Source organism: Amblyomma maculatum, chromosome 11 (genome assembly GCF_055883805.1).
Source record: "Amblyomma maculatum isolate TAMU_Amacu chromosome 11, ASM5588380v1, whole genome shotgun sequence".
NCBI classification, from domain to species: domain Eukaryota; kingdom Metazoa; phylum Arthropoda; class Arachnida; order Ixodida; family Ixodidae; genus Amblyomma; species Amblyomma maculatum.
Genome location: NC_139354.1, coordinates 24,050,962 through 24,067,492, shown reverse-complemented (window position 1 = coordinate 24,067,492; position 16,531 = coordinate 24,050,962). Strand labels below are relative to the sequence as shown.

The following is a 16,531-nucleotide window of genomic DNA, read 5'->3' as shown; positions in this document are numbered from 1 at the left end:
ATGACGGCCTACAACAGATAAAAATTCGGTGGCTGGTTAGCCTCCGCCGCAAGCGGCGTTGACCTACCATCCCAGCCCCGTAGGGCCAGGAACAGCCACCCTTCACCACCTCCTTAACCCCTCACAATGCTTCGCGGACTGATTGCTTTATAGGAAGGGAAAGGCGCGGTAACTGTCTCACTTGCTTTCTGTGGACACCTTAACCAAGCCGTAAGGAAAGGGAGAAGGTGGGAGTGAAAGTGGAAAGAGAGAAAGAGGAGACGTAGTGGAGAGCTACGGAGTAATTTCGAGCACCTGGGAACCTTTAACGTGCGCTGACATCGCACAGCACACGGATGCCTCTTCGTTTCGCCTCCATCGAAACGCAGCCGCCGAGGTCGGGTTCGAACCCGGGTACTCCGGCACAGTAGTCGGGCGTCTTACCACTGCACCACCCCGGCGGGGCGGACAACTTAACCATGCCGTAAAGAAAAGGAGGAAGGTGGGAGTTAAAACAGAGAGAAAGAGGTGCTGTTTTGAAGGGCTTCGGACCACCGCGCGATAGAAGCTTTCGCCTCATCGCAGTTTAGTGATACAAAGTGCCCCCTAGAATTTTCTGGTGAACGGTGTCTTTATCATTGCCGCGTTAAAATGCGGAGATTGCACCATCGAAAACCTTGTCGAATCCCCACAGCGACTGAGTGCAGCACGTTTATTCAACGGCTCTTTACACGATCACTGCATGTCACCAAAATTAAAATTCACGATATATATGAAGCGTGTCGGTCGGAGATTAAAAGGAAGAAGTTAGGTGACGCCTACGGCGTAAAGACACCCATTGACATAGACAGTAACAACTGGGCTTTCTATTAGACTACATTTAATATCTAATGAGTCACAACACCAGGATCTTCATATCACTGCACATTGATTTTGCTTGGTATATATACCTACACATACATTCCAGAGCAATCACTGCGGCTAAGGATCTGCTCTCGGGAGGGAAATGAAGCCTGATGATTTCTGTTTTCTGCAGTTCAGAATGCTTAAAAACGAAGACATGAATAATGTGTCACTGATATGAGCCAAAGATCAAACAGCTAAGCAGCAGGATTTATGCCTCAATAAGCTGCACAAAGTGTAACCATAAGTTTAAAATGGCCCATTTGAAGCAATCGCGCTGCGTCTTTCCTACACCCCAGTTTTTTTCTGCTGAGATTAATGGAGACAAATGAACGAGTGTTGACAGGCGAGCCTAAACGCGGGCTATGCAAAATTTGTCAAATCGAGGAGCACGTGATTATAATTATTTCCGTTCTGTGTCCTTTGTCGTTCTATTAGGTCCCATTTGACACCAATGCCGTTTTTTTTCACCCTTTCGTATCACAATGCGTTAGAACACACGTGGATTTATAGCACTGGAGGAAATTAAGCTCCTTCACAGGGCAGTCTTCCCACACTGGACGCAATTAAAACGCCGGTTTGAGCTTTTAAAAGAGCTATACGCTACTTTTGAAACCAATACTACGGGTCGCACATAACAGATCGAAATGAACTGATACTTCCGGATCATATTTAGTTTCTATAAAACACTCCAGGAATATGGCGCGCCTTATTTCACTACTCTCTGTTGCTGTGTGGCTTAACTAGTACTATACTCACGCTATTACTTCCTTCATTGGAATTTTACAGTATTTAAATATTGTAAAAATCTCTTCTTACTCTATGGATTCGGACATCATGGCAATCAAACATATTACCCGTGTTGTAAACGACAGAGTGATCGCGCCTATCCTTCCGTACTAGGAAGGGAGGCAAGTATTTTTGATTGCCATGATGTCCAAATCCATAGAGTAAGAAGGCTACACAATTGTTATTGTTGCAAAGAACCTGTATGAGATATATATTTAGTGTATGCATACATGACTGAGTGCTTGTCAGACCAATAAGTGTCCAAGAAAAAAATGTGCTTTAGTTTCGTAGAATAATATGAAAAATACAATTCTCTTAGAAACTTGCATGATAGCCTTAGTGTTTATGCGCCAAAAACCCAACACAACACAACACTCTCTTAAAAGCAAAACTCACCTGCAGGGACAGCGTTCCTCGCACCGAGACCACGACAGTCCGCTTCTCGTGGTCTACAGCGACGAAGAAAGGCGTCTCCCCGACCTGCGACGCGCACGCAAAGTGAGAAGGTAAAGCTCCTTTTGCAAGCACCGAGTGAGATCAGCTTGCTGCTGTGCTTACTGCACTGACTCTGATCTTAAAATGACTTTGAACATTTGTCTTCGGGCTTCTATATCATAGCCGACTAAGATTAGATGGCATTCGCTAGATCATTTGGGAGGATAATGAGCGAGAGCAATCGGCGTGCACTAGCAGTCTGGAAGGAATAAACGAAATAGAATGTTGGCTCTTGCATCTTAGGTGTTGATGTGCATGGATGGCCATATCGTTTGAATCAAGCAAACATAATAGATTAACTTGTTTATAGAATGTTGCATAGCCAGTTGCCCGCTTCACAACGAGTTACGCGTCACTCTCTTTAAGTGGTAAGATCTGCCTTCTTATTGTAAATCTTTCGTGCTTGGGACATTCCCTAGATGGATTGAATATTATGGGTCCACACAATTATGGCTATCGCTTGCATACGGAAATTAAAAACATAATTAAAAACTGCCCATGGACAATATGAAATCGATTAAAACATCGTCTAAACGAATTATTTTGCATAATGTATCTCTCGCCATAGTCCTTTTCCTGGTGACTAATCATTCTGCAATTCATAAATCCGAAAGTGCAGTTATCGCAGGCGATTTTATCTGCTTCTACTGGGAACGATGATATGTCGTTTGAACAACTACGAACCCTGGAAAAATTTCTTGGCGACGCCCCCTTAGTGACAAGCAAACACTGCGGTGTAATACGGTGTAATACCACAAAACATATGCGGAGTCTGACACGCACATTTTCCTAATGTTGAGCTTTAACACAGCGGAGCACTGTTTGCAACAGAAACAAAATTTGAAACATCAGAAACTAAAGCGCGGAGCAAGCGTCAAAAAAAAAAAAACCTTGAAAGTATGACACGCTTTAGGCGCAGCACGAGCAATCCAACACTATTAGCGAGTACGGCACTGGCAGTACACGACGCGTTCCCAAACGGGGCGGCTGCACTCACGTCCACGTGGTAGGTGACGTAGACGACCTCCATGTTGTGGTTGTTGACCATGTGCCTCAGCGCGGCGTAGTTGCAATAGCAGCAGTTGTCCTCTACTACCAGCGCCCGGTCTCGCTTCTTCTTGCGCGTCGGAATGCAGCAACACCTGGGACGGAAAAGACATCTGTGCAGGGTCAAAAGTGATGCTTTCTCCTCGGCCCGCGAATTTGTGTACCGTTCTGTACCCACAAAGTAAACACTCCACGCTTAGTGCATCCTGAAACTGATGTTAACCGCCAGCGCTTAAAATTACGGGCGAAGTTTGAAAGCTTCATACACAGCATGGCAGTGCCTCATTAGCAGGTAGCTTTACAATAGTTCAAAGCAGCAGCGATAAATTGGTAGAAAGCATAGCGCGTACCGCGTGGAGCTAGGGCGCACATGCTGATCGGCTCCCAGGCGTCAGGCGTGCATACCGCTGGCTATAGGTTTTCGCGGTGGCCAGTGGCCCTACACTGACCGGTACCTGGCTCCCTCTGGCGCCCTCAAAGCAGTCTACGCATGCGCGCTGCGTCGGGTGGAGCAGTAGAATCGGTAAACATCTCTAATTTAGAGTTCAGGGTAGAACAAGAGAAAGAAGGTGGCTACACAGTATGAAAGAGCTTGGCTGGTGAATTGAGGCTCCCCTTCAACCCTTGTTCAGTGCTTTTTCATACTAATTTAGAGATGTAGCACAGCGTTACAATTCCGCTAATCATTCACACTACTAGCCTGGATGACTCTTAAAGCACGGTGCGCCCGTTTGAACGTGCGCTGTAGGTGTCTGGTGACATCGGTTTACGGAAGCCGCGCTACGCAGCTTTCTTCTAAAACCCATAATAAGTAAGCAGGCACTTCCGTTCATTGACCATCTTCCTACTTATTTTCAGATGAAGCACTACTACCTACCTAGCGCCGAAGTTACTGACTCGATAAGTAATCAGCGAGACTCGTGGGCATTTCAGCCTGATATCCTGGCATCTTGCTTGCGCTTCAACGCTGGAAAATGTTATAGCGCAATAAAGGGCGTTTTTACATTCGTTCCCATGGACATACATGGCCTCTCCTTCCAATATTCGAACCCACCACATCATGGTCAGAACTCGGAATGGCGTGATCAACTATGGGTTTGTCTGAACTCCAACTGTGGTTCACTCACCTCAGACTGGGAAACAGCTGGCAGCAGCCGGTGCTACCTCGCGTCATCATGTACATTGGCCAGCCGTAGACTCCCAGCGCGTAGTGCATGTAATGCGTGATGACCATCACAGCTTCACAGACGTTCTGCAGGTGGATTACACAAAAGAGGTAGCGAGAAAAGAAAAGCGTGAGTAGACACGTTCGACGTAAACGTCCGTAAAAAATTTGCCGCGAGACTCAATGGTTTGATAATAATACCAGCGATAGGGCACACACATTCTATCACTAGTTAATTATGTTTCAAACGATTGGCTCAAGGTACTTCGCCGAAATAATTTATTTTTGCGCTATACAGCATTTGTGAAACTTGTGGCTAGTGTACTGACACGTAAAATGAAGAAGAAACTTTGACACTTGGCTGAGAAGCCTAGTGTGTATTGGTAATAGCTGCTAGCTTATATCCCGGCTCCAGATAGAAACCAGGAATCCATTATCAGTTCCAGAACATCTTCACCGATGATTCGGCCAGCGAATGCACGCTCAGCAGCGTTTTCAAAAGTATGCTGACCCGACGGCCCTTCGTACAACTTATGGCTATACATCATCCCTGAATATAACCCGACCATTTGTAGAGAATACATCATTAGCGCGATCAAGGCGTCACTGTGCCGCAATTATTGTCTAAGAATGAAGACGGTGAATGCTTGAGAAGTATTATAAAAAAGGTAAGGTATTATAAAGGTATTATAAAAAGGGTAAGGAAATAGAAATATGACAGTCCAGAACTGGGTGCGCGGTAACTGCGCACCCGACAGGAAAAAAGAACGAAGAAGATGGCGTCTAGAATTGGAAGTCCGGAAGTGAAGAATAGGGCGGAGGCCCTAGAACGTCGTTATCAATGGGTGCGAGGCTGCAAGAAACGCCTCCATGGTCGACAACAATGGGCGCGGAGTGTTGTCTATTTTGTGTACACACTTTGCTGTACATTGCATTGTGAAGGAGAAAGAGAGAGGCAAAGTGACGAAAATGGAGAAAGGTTGAATGCGCAATGCCCAATCCTACATGCGAGAAAGAGAATAAAAGAAGAGGAAAAAAAGAAAAAGGAAGAGGGGAGTACGAGATCGATTTCGCAGTCTCCACAGGCCATCAGCTTTCCATTGCAATGAGATGTGTATAAGTATTTGTAAACCCAACTATCCCAGCCACAGATGTCACAGAAGCGTAGCAATAATAGCAATAAACTCAACGAAGCGTTCCTCAAGAAAGTGATAAACAGCCGAAGTCTGCTCATCACTACCCCTAACTACCTTTGTGCCTTCAAATGCCTGTACGCATGGAAGCAGATTACTAACAGCGGAATTTATTTTCCCTTAGTCCGTCTCCCTAGATATTCCCTCAAAACTCGCTAAAATACCCTAAATGACATATTTACGCCTAATATAACGAGCGAAGTGGATTAGTTAATGATTGCGCTCCGAAGAGACACCTTGATTGAGTGAATATAGCATAACTCACCACAGTGAAAGTAAAAGACAACATGAATGACACGCGAAGTTAACCTGGCCACCTTCAGATGGTGGTGACCTTGCTTTGCGGTATCTGAGCTGCCAGATCACAGTTCAAGCCAACAGTTGGTAACGACAAAACTACACGTTAAAGAGCGGAATATGCAGGCTTGACGCAGCCCAAGCACTCCGAATTAACACATTACGATAATACAGTGCTCCCGGCCTATCGAAGTTCATTACGACCAGTGTTCTTTGCAAGTCATTCAGGCTAGTATGAACGCCATTAGAGGTTAGGAGTAGGAAGACTATCCCCACTCTGGATAGTCTTCTATGCCCTCTTTATCGTCGATCGATGGAATGTCTTCTTCTTTTTATCAGTATTATACAGGATGTTTCAGGGAACTTTCAAAAATTATTGAATGTAGTTAGTTCCAAACAGAAAAAAGTATTTGCAGGAACAAGCTCCCAGCCGCTGTAGACACAATATGCTGCAAAACTCTTCTCATTATCCGACTAATTATTATCAACTCACCAATTAACTTTTAATTATCCTAGACGGATGGTTAACCCCAATGGAGAGCCTGGAGCGATGAAAAAGAGGGCTTCATATTGTTTTGTGAAACGAAAAGAAGCTGATTTTCTAAAGCCCTAGAGGGCAAGGAAATATTTGACGACTTTTTCTGTACGAGACGGCAACTGAACTGAAGACTAACAGGAAGCTTGGTAGAGACACCACGTCCGGTGATTACGTGTGCCGTAGCCACTGATCTCAATTCAAACTGCAACCGGTATTGCGCCACGTACTTTGCATTCTTTTGACCCACAGCTTGATGTTAGGGAAAGATCAATCACTGCAAACGGCGTGCGCGTGATGTTTGACAGCGATGGAGCGAAATAGAGTGCATGACACGTCATAGTGAAGCAGTGAGTTCAACTTTGACGTCACTGCACACGTCATCACTGGACGTCACTTCTATACAGTTTCTCGCACGTTCAAAGCCCTCAATTTCACTTTTGTTCGGAAAAAGCGCCGTACTTGATTTCCACCAGCTGCAGGACTTTAGGAAATTAGTTTATTTCTCTTTCAAAAGCTGATGTGGCATCGTCTTGCTCCCGGCTTCGAACTCCTCATTGAGAATAAACAACCAACTGCGAATAATTAAAAAGATAATTATTGCGATTTGTCAATTAGTGATATATAAGTAGAAGAGCTTCGCAGCAATTTGTTCGCACCGCGCGTAAGAGTCTGTTTCTCCAAATACATTTCCCTATTTGAAACTCACTATCTTCATAAATTTTTGAAAGCTTTCGCTGAAACAGCCAGTAGATTATCACGGCCGAGAGTGACAAAATTAAACCATCGATTTCTAATGGAATTCGATACCGCTCTGCTCACAGTGAGCTTTTGAGATAGCTGTATTATTCGATCTCCAAGTGTGACTATAAACTTTGAAGGCCAGAATTAGCTCCATATCATCTCAGCAGTTCTCAACTTTCCCCTTCACATCCGCTTTCGCAACAGGCTAGAGAGCCTCTAAAGAACATAGCTCGAGATTCGTAATCCTTTTTTAATAAGCACCAAGTTCCCGACCTCAATATTAGCTATGCTGTAATTTTATCCTTGGCGATGTTTGTTTACGAGACTAACTACGCTTATAGCGGCCGGTATCCGCGTATGGCCACAAGCCCCTACGGCCTGACACTGTGGGGGAGCGTGGTATAATACATTCCTACATCGCTGCCTCGTGTGAAAACAAGAGCCCACATAGTGCACGCACACAGATCCCACACTGTGCACACAGTGCCCACACAGTGTACAGTCTAGGTACGGTGTAAAAAGCGTGTTGCAAAGTGTAAACAGAGCACCAGTTATTCCCGGGACAAACTCAATTTTTAGAGCATATCATTCGTTTCATCTCCCGCATATGGAGGCGTGGTGAACGGTTGACCCATATTTGTCTGGACAGTGACTAAACCACAAACTCATACAGTTCACAAGTGATTGCGCGCCTATGCGGGCTCGCCGTCCTACCGGATGATTGACGTCCAGGAACCTGGTGGCAGGAGTGACGGCAACGCCGGAGAGAAACTGGTACGTGTCGTTGCCCTTCTGCAGAACGAAAAAGGAAAAATAAAAATGGAAAAGAATGAACACCTTGCGGACGGGTCCCACAATGACGTGAAGGTCCGGATTCTCTTAGCCATACTTACATACTTACCTACTTATTTACTTACATAGTAAACACAAAGCCATATTTACATAGGCGGCTTTGGATTTACTGTGCCGAGTACTAACTGCCATCAATTTGGAGAATTTTTGCTTCACAATGAACACAGCAATGGAAATCTGGAGTTATCACCAGACGCAAATGCAAGCAGTAATGGTCTATAAAACTAGGTTTTTTCGAACAAGCAGTTTTGGCAGTCTTCATTTCCAGATTTGCTGTTTAAATCAAACTTCTAGGCTGCGATGCCCCTTCTGAGTAATAATTACCTGCTACACACGTACATAAAGCCAACGAAAACTTTTTCTCAGTAACAATTAAAGACAAACATATGTGCGAAAACCATACATGCAACACGCACATGAAATCAAAATTCTCAGTCAGTACGACTCCGAATAAAGCACTGAGAAAAATACCACTATTTGTCGGGCAATATTTTTTGCCTTATCTCAGAAGAATGAAGAAAATGTGGTGAAAGCTAAAAACAAACGAATACAACACAAAACAATAATATAAACCTTTATAATACAACAGCTACACCTGAAGTGGTCAAACCTCAGACGCTTGGGTTATATGACAATACGCTGGGCTTTTATTACTGCGCTAACACCTCTTTCCTAGCATAAGTATTAGCACATAATTACCATAATACTGTGAAAACCTGCCGTAGACTAAATATATGTTATTACGCGCACACCTGTGTTATTGCGCGAATATTTATTTTATTATTTGCGTCTCAACAGTGCATAGCCGCTTTTCGCCTTTGGCCAGCGCTCAGTCCGCTACTTCGGCGAAGAAAGGCCATTCGTCAAAAACAAACACAAAATAAAATTCTCCGTTTGCCGTTTTCTCGAACTCTTTTATTATCAGTGTCCACACAAGCGAGCATGAATACAGTAAGAGCAACAAGACACGTTTGTACTTATACATACGGGGCATGGTCCGTACGTCGATAGCTCTCTGTTCTGTTGACGCAGCTTGTGCCAACACCAAAAACGCGCATCCTTATCTGCCTTCGAAAGCAGTAGCGACACTCCTCATTGAAAATGGTCATTTGCCTTCCTACGCTTGCAAGGAAGTATCCCAGCCATGTAGAAGAAAGCTAAATATTTGTTCTTTGTCTTTTAATCACCACAAACAAGAGCCAAAGATTAGTAACCAGACAGCTGGTTGTCTGTCGGAATCTGCCCACTAGGACAATCCTGTCTGTGTCTTATCTTTGTCAGCGCCCGATAAAATGATTATCAACCTTACGTTCGTCGTGTCCTCTGTCACCCTAATTATTTATAACCAGAGTGTGAGAAAATGCAAATGCTGATGTCTACCATATGAGGAAACAGGTCCAAAACAACTTGCTGAATATTACGCATGTAGAGAAGCTAAATGAATTATTTACTTCTGCATTTACTTCCGCATTCACTGACGCGCACTTCAGGATCTCACAAAAGAAGTCAAAATATGTTTAGTACTCCTTTACTTAAACTAAGTATTCTGAATAAGCAGCAAAATAATTCCTGAACGCCGAGCTTTCGTGACACTTCTGTTGGTTTCTTCATTCGACGCAGAACTGTTTGTCCCAGGATTCTGCTTCAAAAAGAAAGACAGCCTAGATTCGATTGGTTCCTTAACCGAAGAGTGACGAGTTTCAATTGTTTCGCAAGATCTCAAGTAGGCAAAACATTCAGAACAAATTACTGAGTACCGAATAGTCACAAGGAACCCAGAATATTGTGTTTCACATTCCTCCAATAATGCAAACACGGGGGCCAGTTGGTTGATCATACTGAGGAATATTGCGCTACTTGATAGACAGAGACAAGTGGAGGACGACCTCCACTTGTCTCTCTCTGTCTATCAAGTAGCGCAGTATTCCACAGTAGTCACATTCCTCGTGCCGTGGCAAGAACGCTGAAAAGAATAAAATACACTAGTCATCCATTCTATTCGAAAGGAGAAAGGGAAATAATTCGTGTTTCGAGGAACGCAAATTACAAATCTCACGATCACGACAACGTGACACGTGCCTTTGCTCTTTGGAAAATAAAATACTCTAGAGAGATTTTCCACCGTACACGCAATCCACAGACAGCAGCCCATCCCTTTTCTCTGACTTCTAATCAAGGTTGGTGGCAGGAAGAAAAGAGAGCCCCCAAAAAAGGAGCTGTCACAATCTGAAAAAGGGGTATAATTGAACCGGCAAACGAACAGAGTGTGCGCTCTCTCGCTCTGAGCATTCATCGATCGAAGCCAGAGCACACGTGTAGAAGGCGCTTGCGGCGACCGAAGAAAGACCTATAACACATCGCTTTGACAGAACGGTGCAGTGAAGTAGAAAGTAAGTGGCTTATTGGGCGAGTTTGTTGGATGTGATGTTAAAGCAGCGCTAGCAACACGGACAGATAGAAAGACAAGCAGCACAATGTGTATCATTATATCCTTTGTTTCTAGCGCTGTTTAACATAGTGACCTAGGAGTTGAACCTGGAGCTGTATAATGCGTGAGCACTGGGTTGATATCTCAACGCTGTCAGATGCCCTCCAGTTTCCAAATGGTTAGACAATTTATAGCGCTGATAGTTTCTTTGGTGCATGAGTGTCTGTACAAACAATCTATGGCATCTAGTTCAGATTATATAATTGAACCCTGAGCCTTCTATTTGGAGAAGCAAGCATTGCCAATGGGCATTCATAATCTCGTGGACATCCTCAAAACGGCCAAGTGAATTTGAAATGTCATTGGGATAAAGACATTAAAATCAAAATCATTGTAATAATATCAACCTAGACCTTTCCTAGAGCCCACTGGGAGGCGAAGCGAACTCGCGGTTACTTCGGTTAAAGGCCACAGATGGCATAATGCTTGAGTTGGCTAAAAAAACATTTAAGAATATCTAGCGCAGTGGTGACGCTTCAACGCGAAGCTAGGTTTGACCAACTAGAGGCCAGTAGCGCACCTGCAGTGAAATGTTTGCGTCCCTATCTAGCCACAACGCGTACGCATATACTACGCTACGCTCCCGTCTGGCCTGGTGTATGTTTCAGCATGTACAGTACGATCCACTGTTAAAGGGAACTTGCGATCACACTGCGCACACTCCGCAAAGCGCTTCCAACTAGCGACAATGGACAGCACCATATGCATTCTGGAGAATAGCAGTCAGCTATTATTACTGAGCATGCGCCTTGTGCCATTTTTCGCCACCGGCTCATGTGGGAGAGCTTTGCAAAGCGCTACAGACACGTGGCGTCATGTTTCCTTCAACAAAGGTCCGTACTGTACGTGTCAATTAAGTGTGCTGAAACTACAATAATGCGCTGAGGCAAAACTCAAACAGTTCCATTATACGCACATTTAACACGCCGAAAACTTTCCGCTGAAAAAGAAAAGAGCTTCGGAGCTTAGTATAAGAAATAGCTAGATATATTTAGTAAGGGGTCATGGCATATTTGCATCTCGGTATCAGGTCCCCTGCCTCTAGCTTCTGTACTACACTTTATATAAACATTATGACTATATATACTAATTCGACTCTCTAACTAATATACGAACACAAAAGCGGGACGTTCTGTCCGCCTTTTCGTTAGGTAGAGGGTTTCATCACACTTGGTAGTTAAAACATAACACCCGAACGTGACTAGATAAACTGCTGCATAAACAAACCAAGGACGAGAGCCGCCGACACACTCGGCGAAGTGGTGGGCAGTGCGCAACTACTAGTTTGGAATAGTCGTACCCGTATAGTACAGCATCAGCAGCGCTGCTCGCTTTTAGCCAGCCGAGGAACAACAACGAGGCTCGCGCTCGGCTTTGTTCGATGAGAAAGGAGCACGGTTTGTATAAGACTAGGGCCAGCGCCTGCCCGGTTTCGCCTTACGAGTGCGGTCGCCGTTGGCTTCCAGTTTCTCGCGCCGGCCTCGTACCACCTCACCTAATCTTGTTAGGCATGCATGACTGCTCTTCAAGCGCTCTGTAGTGCCTTTCTTGTTATTTTTAGCGTCCGAGAAAGACTGTCATGAGGTTGAAAGGCATTGACATCTTGTGACCTTGTTATAATCGAAATCGAAGCCCCCAGGCCCCAAAACCGTCGTTATGACTTTCACTAACAGGACGTCGCCTCCCGTTTTTACCTAGACAAATAACAATACTCCCATCGAGAGCGTTAATGAATATAAATACTTTGGTCGCGTTTTCACTCTTAGTATGTTTTGCTCAAAGTACATCGATTAAATAACATCAAAGGCACTAAAGAATTTAGGCTACCTCCGCCGCACATTAACTTCAGCCCTAAGAGATGCTAAACTACTAATGTATAAATCACTTATCCGGGCGCTACTGCAGTAGATCATGATTCTCACATCTGGAATCCCGACAAACAATGCGACAAAAATCAAATCGAGGTCATTCAAAAGAAAGTGATTCACTTAATATCCCGCAGGTTTGATAAGAATTTTTCATCCTCAGCCTCAATTTCTTCACTGTGTTTTCAACCACTCTCAGATCGCCGACGTACAGAATAACTGAAATTTCTGCATTGCATTATTAATTCCTCTTTCCGGATTTATTCGAATAACTACCTTATTCCTGCTAAGCGCCCTATTTTGCCCGTACTGACACTTTTAAATACAGCTTCTTTCCTCGAGTAATCGAATCCTGGAATTCGTTGCTTGGGGTTGCTCGTTCTCTTCGATTAAACATACCTTTAATGATTATTGAATAATTAGAGCGTTTTTCTATATGGTGTGTATTTTACATGTTGCCTCTATTATTTTTCAATGTTCTGTTATTTTTTCTCGACACTATGCTCTCCGAACCCACTCCTGCAATGGCCCAAAAGGGTTCCAGTATGTTCAAATCAATAGACAGAGTAAGGGCAGTGTCCCTACCAACGATAGCAGCTAGATGCTCACGCGCGATTGGTGGTCGCAATATGCCTATAGGTCGGCCTTATTCATAACTCAAATATATATCAGGCAGTAGGCACCTTTGAGAACTACCTATGTTCCTTTGGCTTCGACGTTCACAGGCAGCGCAAGCTCAGAGAGGCAGTCAGTGAGGTAACATGGCAAAGCAGATGTATAGGTTATCACCGTGCTTACTAACTAAGCAGGCGCTCGTAGACACCGCTGCAGAAGGGAGATGGAGGGGGAGTAGGCTTAGCGCCCATAGTTTCTAAAGCATTTCGTACAGCACGTGTTCTATGCCGTTTCTAGGCAGTGGCAGTTATGAACGTCTGAAAAGCCAAGTATTCTAAAAGCATAGCGTAACGGGCATGTGGCAGTCGAACGTCACTGGGGTACCATGAAATGACGCGACCCAAACAAATACAAGAAAGAAAAACGTACAGAAATATTTTCCTCATTTTATGCAGCGCCAGTGGAGGTTGCCACTCAACAAAATTAAACCACTTCTTCGGAGAAGAATGTCCTAAACGTTGCTAAATCCTTTAGAAGGTCAGCTGTTCCTAAAATGCCCCGATAAATCGTTGTTGCTAAACCGTACATACTCCCAAAGGCACTCGCTATTCATGATGTATTTCCTAATCGCACAAACTTATAATTCGGTATGCTTTCGCATTCGCTAATTTTCTTTACATCGAACAGTGAACCTTTTGCAGGACATAGAAGGCTTCTATATCGCACATTTAATGGTGTGTTTTAGAAAAAAATTTCTTTCAAAATGAAAGGTTACGTATACTTGAGCGAAGAAGACAGGACACAAAAAAGCACACATACGACATGTACGGAGTTTCGCGCAAGTACACGTAATCTTTCAAAGATGAACCAACTCGCCCAAACAAGAGTATTACTTTCAAAATGAAGTAGCCCGATTTGTCACATCCTTCTCCAAAGGCATTCACCAACGTTTAATAATCGACTGCCTCAATTAGTGTTCTGCGAAAAGAGAAAAATAAATCGCTAAGTTCTTCTTAGATCTGTTTTATGGTGCATGCTTCCGGCTTGTACCCCCATACGCTTAACTGCATTTTAAAAATACCCCGCCTTTGATCTGGATGCTTTTGTTATACATGTTCACGATTACTCTTTACGGAGAGGCGCCGTTGTAGGCGCACGGTGAAATGCTCCTTTGAAATTTTTTGCTTCTATGTATTTCTTAGGGCACCACGAAAAACTTTTACTTCTATTCAGACCAGCCGGGAGATAATGGCGCCATCGAATTTCGCTTATATCACAAATCGGCGCTGTCGCTTTATATATTTGCTTATAATGCACGTGTAGCCCCGTCCCGCTCGAGCTGTATTGTAAAAATATTTCCTGTGAATTATTCGCTTTATTTGTTTCCTTTTGTGTTGTGCGTATTGTTGAAATTTAATTGCATTGAACAATAAAGAAATGCGAAGAGAATTTACGATCGAAAAATAAACCGAAACTATAGGAGACACTGCATGAAAAGACACACCATTGGTTTCACATGAAATTCTGTGCAGCCATAAGTACAACTGTATGCAAAGAAAACCGTTTTGTCTTAAATAAGGGAGCTCAAAATTTGATTAGGTTAGCACATATTAAGTACGTCAATTTAATTAAGTGCACGTTTAATGTATACAGATAAACAATTAAGCATTCTGCGGTCTCATTAGTTAGAGACAGCTTATTTCTATTCAGTTTCTTTTTCTTTATTGCCACACATACATAAACACTTTTTCTTCCTCTAAGCATTGCTTGGAAGCCTCCGGAGAGGCCCGGCCTGCGTTGTGCACAAGTCGTAAAAAAAAAATTACCGCTGAGAACTTTACGTTGGCCCTGCCTTCAACAACGACTGGGCGAAATATTACTGATATATGTGGTCGGCACCCTGAAGATCTCGAGGGACCACTGTGCATAGTGGCGCGTCGCAGAAAAAGGTAAATATTATATAGAGCGGAATAGGAGAAGTGATCAGACTCACAAAGTGCTCTCGTCCTCTCACCTGACTGACGATGACGAGGCGTTCTTGCCGTTGAAACTTGCGGAGCAGAACTAATCCGGCCACCACGTCCGACGGAACCACGTCCAGGTCTCGGAAGAAATCCGACAAGAGCTTGGCGATCTCTGCGAACGAGTTCTGCAACCACAGAGGGATAAAGTGGCAGAGCCCGTTTGGTGCCAGGATTAGGACCAGCAAATAGGCTTAGCGGGGGCGACTAGCTCGCGTCAACAACGTGCACCGAGATTGGCACAGATATTCCACGAACCCTGTAGTGCGTTGCAGTGCTGAAATATTATACAGAGTTAACGTAAGTGGAACTATTTCCTTCGGGGAGGTCTCTATCTCGAAGAGTACAGTACTATTGCGACATTATGCGCATTATGAATAAAAAAAATGCTAAAAGCAAGCTTCTACCTCCATGACATTTAGAACAACGAAAAGTTATGCTATGTCGACTGATGAGCGCGTTCCAAGATGTTTTCGCAAAGCAACTAATCCCACGGCTTGAACGTCCAGTTGGTGATCACGAAGTCTTTTCATCACGAACAGCCCGAGATATAAAAATCAATTGGCTTCAAAAAAAAACGTCGAAACTTAAGCGGCAATTCTATTTTAGGGAGTAACGTATAATTTTCTGTCGAAGGAAAGTTGACAGCCAAGTAAAGAGAGAGAGAGCTTAGATTTAAGAAGTATGAAAATTGGACGAAGGCCACAGTAACTTTAGGCGGCTCGAAAATGAAAAAAAAAAAAGAAGAAACACCAGAGCAAGTGACGTTCTTTATTTAGCCGCGCAGTTGTTTCCTGGGCTTTATCTGTAAAGCGGTAACAAGCGATGTCTTTGTCACGGAGTTTGCTTACCCTGTTTCGGTCGTTGGTCCCCATGCAGCAAAACAGAAGACGACAACGCTTGTTCCAGCTGTCCTGGTACTCTCGAACGGCTTTCCTGTCGCGGCGGACGAATAGAAAAGTTCAGGACCGCAGCAGGGCTACTTTGCATGACTTGGTACACAAACGAAGCCGCCGCAAAAGGAAGGCAGCCGTAAAGAGCTTGATACGCTGAACTATAAGCCGCCTTGATTGGCAGTTCACCTTTACTGGACAAAGACCACGTTAACGCGGACCGAAAGTAATGTGCAAACGAATCAATTCGTCATTTGATGCCTTCAAACTAGAATGAACTGGGCGAGCTTGTTATTATGAGTTTCTAGGCAATACTGAACCGCACGACGTTTGTTATCTTTTGTGCCATGAATCATTCACAAAATGTTACCCGTGGCCTGTCATGGCTGACAAAGAGCATAAATTGTGCTCTCAGAACAGGAACTCCGGCATACAACTCTAAGCACATTCCATGCACATGCACCATAGAAAAAGCTACAAGCAATATTTTCTTTGTGTCGAAAGGTGCTCTCACTGCTTCTTGGAGACTATGAACCGGCCTTCTTACATCTATGTCGACAGCAGTTGTAGATAGGATTGGAAGTTCAGGTACTGCGAACCGGGATCTCAGTGTCTTTAAAAAAAAATTTAAAATTTTCCAGAGCCCCATT

At 44.0% G+C, this 16,531-nt stretch overlaps 1 protein-coding gene across 5 annotated transcripts in view; it reads right to left on the bottom strand.

Annotated features, from left to right (window-relative positions):
- inaE (inactivation no afterpotential E) overlaps window positions 1-16,531 on the bottom strand; it is a 229,679-nt gene that overhangs the window by 66,505 nt on the left and 146,643 nt on the right. For 3 of the 5 annotated variants that reach the window (XM_084584125.1, XM_084584128.1, XM_084584129.1), the window contains exons 5-10: window positions 15,840-15,924; window positions 14,982-15,116; window positions 7,862-7,939; window positions 4,341-4,465; window positions 3,164-3,326; window positions 2,068-2,151 (exon numbers count right to left, since the gene is read on the bottom strand). In XM_084584125.1, the coding sequence (XP_084440251.1) occupies window positions 2,068-2,151; window positions 3,164-3,326; window positions 4,341-4,465; window positions 7,862-7,939; window positions 14,982-15,116; window positions 15,840-15,924 (670 nt within the window). The remainder of the gene's footprint in view (window positions 1-2,067; window positions 2,152-3,163; window positions 3,327-4,340; window positions 4,466-7,861; window positions 7,940-14,981; window positions 15,117-15,839; window positions 15,925-16,531) is intronic. The other 2 variants (XM_084584126.1, XM_084584130.1) reach the window with 1 other exon arrangement.